The sequence below is a fragment of the Etheostoma spectabile genome, chromosome 8 (genome assembly GCF_008692095.1).
Source record: "Etheostoma spectabile isolate EspeVRDwgs_2016 chromosome 8, UIUC_Espe_1.0, whole genome shotgun sequence".
Taxonomy (NCBI): Eukaryota; Metazoa; Chordata; class Actinopteri; order Perciformes; family Percidae; genus Etheostoma; species Etheostoma spectabile.
This window is the reverse complement of record NC_045740.1, coordinates 23,984,096-23,992,955: the sequence shown is the minus strand read 5'-3', so window position 1 is coordinate 23,992,955 and position 8,860 is coordinate 23,984,096. Positions and strand designations below refer to the sequence as shown.

Sequence of the window (8,860 nt, the reverse complement as noted above, 5' to 3'; positions counted from 1 at the left end):
TTAGAACTCACAGTAAACCTTCACAAAAAGTAAAGCTGTAGGCTGCTGCACTGACCTGAATTTATGATGCCTTCCGTGTTGATAGAAAAATGCACACATTGAGCCTAAGGGAGTACTGGCCAACAAACAAAATGTAGGTTACAGTACAGTTTTGGACAAGGCAACGAAGAGAAAGCTAGGAATGCTCAGCGATGAGACTGCCGCGTCATCGGGGGATCAAAGGCTTGATCGCCGACACACACGTGCCTTCCAGTACTGTTAATTAACACCACAAATCACCTGCCGGCTTTGCTAAGCTCGAGCTATGAACCGATACAGTAAATTGTGAGGATGGTTTCAGTGCGTAAGTGCGCACTGCACCGGTCCGCATGCAACTGGAGGAATTCATCCCGTGCACAGGCTGACCACTGCCTGGCTCTCTATACTTACATCCAAAATAACGGAGATGCCTCTCCGTGGCTCCGGGGCGAAGAACTGCTCCTGAGCCACGGCCACCTCCTCCTTGCTGGAAGCGTACTCCCGGCTGGAGATGTTCTTGTTGTCGCTCATTTTGGTGACTATCCAGCGGACGAGCCCGTCGATTCCACCGGGCTGGGCGCCGCTGTTTCCGGACTGTGCTGCCGTCGCGGACTCGCTGTCCTGACTGGCTACGGGGTTCGGCTGCTCGCGGCTTTCTTGGGCTCGAAGTTTGGCTTGTTCTTTGTTAAGCAGTTTGTGGACTCCGTCCCTACAGTAGCGCGCTGCCTGCTCACACATCCTTTTGCTGCGGAGCGCTCATGCTGCGCTCTACGGGGGAGAGAGAAGCCCCCACCCCCCATCCTCCCCTCTTACATCACAGCACCCATCCCAAAACACACCCACCAATCCTGCATATCTTGTTATCTGTAACTGCTATCAATATTAAATTACAATAACATTACATTTTGGAAGTCTCTTGCCCACCTGATCACAGTTAGAATACAAATTAATTGACCTCTGTGTCCACGACACGATATTGGCTGATATCACACGTCTGCCAAATATGATTTGGATCTGATTGAATTCAGGAGCCCTGTTAACACAATCTCTTACCTACCGGTAAAAAGTTTGGGGTCACTTAGAAATTTCCATTGCCCTCCATTATAGACCGATACCATCTGAGACCAGTTCTGTTTTTTACCAGGGAGCAGTTTTCAGATTACATTATTGTGCTGACATAATTGCAAATAGGTTTGCCATGTTTTTCTAGTTAGTTTTTTAAAATGATATCAGATTAGTAACAAATGTGCCTTTGGATGATTGAATGAATGGTTGGTTATAATGGGTAATGTAGATATTGCATTAAAGATCCCCCCCCCCCTAGCCGATCAGCTGGTATTCTGCCTATAATGATGTGTATGGAAATTTTTAGTGACCCCAACTTGTGACGGCGGTAGCGTTCTACATATACCCATTATCACCACCATTCATTCAATCATCCAAGGCACATATTTACTAATCTGATATCATTTTAAAAAACTAACTAGAAAAACACTGGCAAACCTATTTGCAATTATGTCAGCACATAATGTAATCTGAAAACTGCTGCCCTGGAAAAACAATGCACTGGTCTCAGCTGGTATTCTGTCTATATGGAGTGCAATGGAACTAATATTTAATAAATATATTATATAAATGTATATATATATATATCTTATATATAATATATATATATATTATATATAAAAGGTGAGAATAGTGTGGTAAGTAAAAGTGGCATAAAAGAAAAACTCAATAAAATACAAGTACCTAAAATGTGTACTTAAGAACAGTTTCTTAAATGTACTTAGTTACATTCCACCACTGATTGTATAACTGCTTGGTGATAGGCACATATTCAATTAGCATTTACAGTTACTAAAAATTATACATGTACAATTACAATTACACATTGCCAAAACAAAATTCATTATTCTTATTCAGTTTTTTTAAATCTAAAGCTTGTTGGATGTAGCCTACGTACACCCTCCCCCCCATCACAATACCCCCCTCCTCCTCCTCATACCACCCCCGCCTCCACTCACAGACAGGGCGGAGCATAAACGTCCCGCCCAGAAACGAGCAGGCCCGATAAAGTGTGTCCGAGACTGCTGAAACCTGCGCAGCGAACTGGGAGCCGCCCAACGGCTTCAACCTTAGCCTGCAGCTAGGAGAGTGCCCACCCTTTGGAAGACTCCTGCATCGTTCCGGTTCCCAAAAGAACAGGCCCAGCACTGAATGACTTCCGACCGGTGGCGCTCACTTCACACCTGATGAAGACGTTGGAGCGGCTCTTCCTCAGCCTCCTCAGACCCCAGGTACAGCACGCCCAGGACCTCCTGCAGTTTGCGTACACCAGATGTTGGGTGGTGAGGACGCCATCCTCTACCTGTTACACCGGGTCCACTCCCATCTGGATAAGGAATGGCACAGTGAGGGTCTCTTCTTGGACTTCTCCAGTGCCTTTAATACCATCCGCCCCCTATACTCCAGGACAAATTGATCAGGATGGGAGTGGACCCCTATCTGGTAGACTGGATCAGAGACTACCTCACCGACAGGCCACAGTACGTCAGGCTGAAGACATCATGTCTGACACTGTGTCAGCAGCACTGCAGCCCCAGGGCACGTGCTGGCCCCTCTTCTCTTCACCCTGTACACCTCGGACTTCTGTTACAACTCAGAGCTGTGTCACATACGAAGTACGCAGATGACACAGCCATCGTTGGGTGTATCAGGGTGACAGGGAGAGGAGTATCGGAGTCGGTGGGGGACCTTGCTCTCTGGTGTCGCACTAACGCCTACAGCCAACACCTCTAAAACAAAGGAGCTGTCTTTGATTTGGGAGGTCCAGACCAAAACCCAACAGTCCTTGTTAGAGGAGTTGAGGTGGAGGCAGTCCAATCATACAATACCTCGGGCTGTGGCTGGACAACAAACAGGACTGGACAACAACAGCACCCTGTACAGGAAGACACAGAGCCGCTGTACTTCCTGAGGAGGCTGCGCTCCTTTAACATCTGCAGCAAACTGCTGTGGATGTTCTACCAGTCTGTGGTCCACCAGTTTCCTCTTCTACACTGTGGTTTGCTGCATATCAAAGAAGGACACCCAGGCTGGATAAACTGATCAGGCGGGCCGGCTCTGTGGTCGGCATGAAGCTGGACCACTGGTGACGGTGGCAGAGAGGAGGACATTGACAAACTGCTGGACATTACTGAAAATGCCACCCCCCTGCACACCGTCATCACACCCAGAGACCGTGTCAGTGGAAGGCTCTCCTTCCCAAGTCCGGACCACAAAACTCAAGGACTCCTTTGTCCCTCATGCCATCAGAACTGTACAACTCCTCACATAGGGGGAGGAGAAATAGGCAGAGGACAATAATACATACATACATACACACAGTCACATATATACATACATACATACATACACGCACACCTGGACTTAAATTCACCCTATCACTTTATCACTTTATCACTTCAATACTGGACTCAACACTGACACTTTAATAATTTATGTTCTTTTGTTTGTTTATTTGACAAATTTTCTTATTGTTGTTATTATCATTATTGTTATTTTGTTGTCTTTATACTGTCTTTCTTTTATCTATTTTTAATTTCTTTTTTCTTGCTAAAACTGCTCTGAATTTCATATTCCTTGCGGGAGTCATCCCAAAAGGTCAATAAGAGAAGTCTAAGCTAAGTCTAAGTCTAAATTATTGAGTCCAAAAAAATTCGGACATCAGTAACCTACAATACAATGTAATAATTATAGTAAATGTTAACAAAAATTCCAAGAAAAGATCACACCAACCCAGACATCTGACCAGGCTACTGATGGCTGCTTTTACTTTTTTATGGGTGTGCTCAAAGGCGAATTGCGGCTCGTTCTTAGAACTCACAGTAACCTTCACAAAAAGTAAAGCTGTAGGCTGCTGCACTGACCTGAATTTATGATGCCTTCCGTGTTGATAGAAAAATGCACACATTGAGCCTAAGGAGTACTGCCAACAAACAAATGTAGGTCAGTACAGTTTTGGACAAGGCAACGAAGAGAAAGCTGGAATGCTCAGCGATGAGACTGCCGCGTCATCGGGATCAAAGGCTTGATCGCCGACACACACGTGCCTTCCATACTGTAATTAACACCACAAATCACCTGCCGCTTTGCTAAGCTCGAGCTATGAACCGATACAGTAAATTGTGAGGATGGTTTCAGTGCGTAAGTGCGCCCTGCACCGTCCGCATGCACTGGATGATTCATCCCGTGCACAGGCTACCACTGCCTGGCTCTCTATACTTACATCCAAATAACGGAGATGCCTCTCCGTGGCTCCGGGGCGAAAACTGCTCCTGACCACGCCACCTCCTCCTTGCTGGAGCGTACTCCCGGCTGGAATGTTCTTGTTGTCGCTCATTTTGGTGACTATCCAGCGGACGAGCCCGTCGATTCCACCGGGCTGGGCGCCGCTGTTTCCGGACTGTGCTGCCGTCGCGGACTCGCTGTCCTGACTGGCTACGGGGTTCGGCTGCTCGGCTTTCTTGGGCTCGAAGTTTGGCTTGTTCTTTGTTAAGCAGTTTGTGGACCTCCGTCCCTACAGTAGCGCTGCCTGCTCACCATCCTTTTGCTGCGGAGCGCTCATGCTGCCTCTACGGGGAGAGAGAAGCCCCCACCCCCCATCTCCCCTCTTACATCACAGCACCCATCCCAAAACACACCCACCAATCCTGCATATCTTGTTATCTATCCGTATCTATCAAACGAAAAACCTCATATTCTTACGAGACTGATATTTTAAGGTTTGGAGAGTTTACTTTGTTACTTGTATTTACTGTATCTTAGATTACTAAGACACTACTTGTTTTTATTCCTTTGGGTACAATGCATAGCCTAGCCTATACTTTAAATGAATATACTATTGTCCTTCTAAAATGTAAAAATATAGGATTTGCTGTTGTTTTTTTTGTTTTAATCTTCGGTCTGGGTTTGAGCATCAACATCATTGTTTACATCCACTCATGTTGTAATAACGCTACAGCACACTTAAACAATCTGGAATACAGTAACCACTCCTCTTGGGCTCTGAAAACAAGCAAGATGTAACAATGGGTTATATCTATTTTGTCTTTTGTTAAATGTCTAATGTGAACAAAGACAACAACACTGTATCCTTCCTTCCTTTAAACGACACTTTGTCCCATGGGAGGATCAGAAGATTTCCTCGAGTGTCTCTTGAACTGTCAGTCCAGCCCTCTTAGAGTTTTAGTGGTAGGTGTGTGTGTGTGTGTGTGTGTGTGTGTGTGTGGTGTGTGTGTGTGTGTGTGTGTGTGTGTGTGTGTGTGTGTGTTGATTGTGATAACTCTAACCTTTGGTAATGAGCGTCTCCTCCAGCTCTGCCTTCAGCAGATTAGCTAGTCTTGCCTACGGTGTGCTGTGTGTTAGCAGCGTAGAGTGGTTTGGACAAATTAACTCCAGGTGGAAAGTTGACACTTTAACGCGTTATTTAACAGGTTATGGTAATTGTTGTATCTTCATCGCTGAAGCATAGAATTGGTGAACCACTTGACATGATCGCCCCATGTGGAAACAAGTGTGCATGACGTGTCGGCGTTTTCTCTGCAGGTTTTATTCAGTTGACTATTCAAATCTTTATGAACACATCTACAACTATTAGTTAAACAACATAATATACACGAGCACATATGGCTATTTTTGCCCTTCATATTGAATTTCAGGCATTGAATAAATAATTTAAACACATTCAACTAAACACTCATAAAAATGGTTACACATTGAGGCTTGATTCTAATGTTTCCTGTGCATTTATCTTGGCATGTTTGTTTATGTTTTTTATGTATGGTGTCTGCACAGCCAATTGCTGTGTGTAATTAAGTGTGTGGTAACATATCTCTCTCTAAGATGACTCCGTGCGTACCCCTTTAGTAATACGCCAATACAAGGTTTGCTGTGGCCCTCAAGTGCAGACGGAATGGTCAGCTTGCCAACCCACGGCCCTGGAAGGCCTCCTGGAGGGGCGTCAAAGGACACCGGATGGTATGGGTCTTTTTGGAGAGGATTGGTTCCCCTGTGACAGTAAAACAGGGTGTGTCCCACCTAGAAATTAATAGTGTAAATCATTTTGGGAAATTAACCTAAACTGTGAAATATAAAGCCAGACTGCATCACTCTCTTACTGCAACGTCCAGCAGGCAGAATTTTAAGCTATAGTACTAGCTGGTCGCCACCATAGGATTCTAAGTAATGACAACCACACTGTCTGTAATCCACATGACGCAAGCCTTCCGGGACCGCGCACCACCTCCACCCCTCCTCCATAGGCTGTTGGTAGCTCAAGAGGACACAGAGGATTAAAAAAACATGAACTCTTTAGAAAAGGTAATTATCTTGTAGTTTTTATCTTCTTTGTCTCCAAAGCTGAACGTTGCTGTTGTCCTTTCTCTTAAAATGCATCACTCTACACGTAAAAGTGGCCGGTCTGCATCATTTTGTACAGATATCCATACTGAGAAATACAGAGAGATTTTTGTGGAGTTGATAGGTTTAATTAGCTTTGTTTCAACTAATTGGCAATGGCTTGAATGTAACAGATGTTCATTGTTAAAATAACAAGCTGACAGCAAATGATTCCTTGGATTTTAACAAATGTGTTTGCTTTTTCCACACTGGATGTAGTGGAATGCAAATAATCCTTCCATTGTCAGTGACACCAATGCTCCTCCAAAGCATACACATTTTTAACTTATTCCTCATTTATCTGGTTTCCCAGATTTCCCGGCCCTCAAGCCATTATTTCTTACCTTAAAAAGAAAGTGGTGGACTGCAGGAATACATTCTTGAAGGGGATAGAAACGCTGCGACCCGTCTTGATGCTAAACGGGCCCTGGGCTTTGGAGGGAGCAGATCCCGTGCAAGGGAAAGATGTTTCGCCGCCGCCTGCTGAGGACAGCAAAGATGGCCTCTCGTTTGCCCCAGCTGATGAGGTTCAAAACAAACCTCCACGCTGGCATCTGGCCCCACCTGGGCTCTGGACTGTCCACATGAATTCTGGACAATCAGTCTGCAGGAGAGTAATAACAAGAAGATTCATAGACAGCAAATATACCACTGAGACTACGTTGGTATTTTTAGTCATTTTAAAAGATCATCACAACGCTGGTGTCATAGGTTGGGTCTGAAGGTAAAGTACTACAGTATGTGCTGCTTTAGCTCTACAGTGTAGTATCTACAGTACAGTAGGTTTGAACATCCCTGTGTCACAAGATGACGACCTTAAAGGGAGCAGAGTTATTTTCTCAGACTTGATTAGGTTCCTCAAGAATCACACAACACGCTACAAAACTATTTTCACAGGGTTAGTATTCTTCATGACTAGTAAACCAATGTGTGTGTGCGTGCGTGCGGGTGTGTGAAATTGGTAAGGTGCCTGATGGAGATATTCAGTGTTAAGGTATTTTGTTATATTTAAATATTTACTTATTTATTTTGTTTCTGTTTTGTTTGAATTATACAGCTAAATGAGTTTGAATATATCCTTATTAATATATTTATTTTGGTTACTTGAAGTATCTGTTAGGGCTTTTGTTTTGAAAGTACCATGCAGCTACAGGTGACGTCTATATATGCTGCATATGGATGGGTAAGCAGGGATGTAGCAGGTAGACACCGGGGACACCAGAACCAAGAGATGCAATTGTTCCTTGTTAAAATGTTTGTTACCAAAAAAACTGAAAAATAAACCTCACAAAATGCCCTCTTTGCCTTGAAAATGAATGTATCTAACCTGCATAATATATCAGTCCTTAGTGCCTTAGTGGCTGTTTCATTGTATTTTTTAGCTGGTTTTAGTTGAGTCTGAGGACAAATGGCCACTACAGTGCCTGATTGAAAGACACCATCAGTGCCCGCTCCTAATGAATCAAAACTAGCAGAGAAAAGGGCAGACATACAGTCTCACAAGAACTAGGTGTCACATCCATTCTGCATGTTTAATATTTTCCTACCTTGCATGTGTACTCAGTTTGTAGCGGGAGTTTTGATGAACTTGACAAGAACAGAGTGGCTGCTGCCCAGAGAAGTGCTGAAGTGGACGGGTTTCTCTTGCGGGAGGCAGAGCTTTGAGAAGCAGATCGTAGTGGAAGTAGCCCAGATCATTACTAAACAGATTAGGAGCCGGCTGTAGACTCGCCAGCACGCAGGGGAAAGTACTCCCCAGAGAGCCCTAAAGAAGGAGACACGCACACACAAAGAGGTCATTAAGTTTGTTTGTGAGCACACAGCTGTATTTTTCCCAAAGTACCGAAAATAGATGTACTCAGCATCCACCTTGGACTGTCCCGGCACAGTGTGCTGAGGTGGGGCACTGATGTCGAGGCATTTACAGTCAGTGGTGAGGCAGATAGCTGAAGTCAGGGGATTCTCCACCTGTATGGTCGCCGAGGCTGTGGAGCGGACGGTGCTCACCAGCTCTATGGTGGACACGACTCCTGGAGATGTGGCCTTGAAGCTAACAAGGTAGAACAAGTACTCACCGGACACCTCATCACGAAACGTCACCTGAAGAGAAGGGATAAAGGGTGACAAGGCTCAGAAAAATATTCAGACATATTTACTTTGTCTGTATTTCTCTGCATGTCATTCTGTTATGTTTGTACTGTCTGTAAGCGAGCTGTGTCCATTACGTACGGTGTTTGTGACAAAGAATTTCCCCTTGGGGACAATGAAGTCTAAAATGTGGTCACAGAAATGAGTGTGTGAGCATAGTAATGTAACTATGTGCATTTACTCAAGTACTGTACTTAAGTACAAATTTGAGGTACTTTACTTGAGTCTTTTTCTT

General features: G+C 44.5%; 2 protein-coding genes across 2 annotated transcripts in view; both read right to left on the bottom strand.

Moving 5' to 3' along the window:
• Nucleotides 1-811, bottom strand: part of necab2 (N-terminal EF-hand calcium binding protein 2) — a 219,507-nt gene extending 218,696 nt beyond the window's left edge. Inside the window, exon 1 of the mRNA XM_032524155.1 lies at nt 430-811. Coding sequence (XP_032380046.1) covers nt 430-756 — 327 coding nt within the window. The 5' untranslated portion in view covers nt 757-811. The remainder of the gene's footprint in view (nt 1-429) is intronic.
• A 2,451-nt stretch (nt 812-3,262) lies between these two features.
• Nucleotides 3,263-8,860, bottom strand: part of LOC116693535 (hydrocephalus-inducing protein) — a 109,106-nt gene continuing 103,508 nt past the window's right edge. The window contains exons 82-86 of the mRNA XM_032522524.1: nt 8,347-8,577; nt 8,025-8,242; nt 7,018-7,081; nt 4,307-4,567; nt 3,263-3,343 (exon numbers count right to left, since the gene is read on the bottom strand). Coding sequence (XP_032378415.1) covers nt 3,263-3,343; nt 4,307-4,567; nt 7,018-7,081; nt 8,025-8,242; nt 8,347-8,577 — 855 coding nt within the window. The remainder of the gene's footprint in view (nt 3,344-4,306; nt 4,568-7,017; nt 7,082-8,024; nt 8,243-8,346; nt 8,578-8,860) is intronic.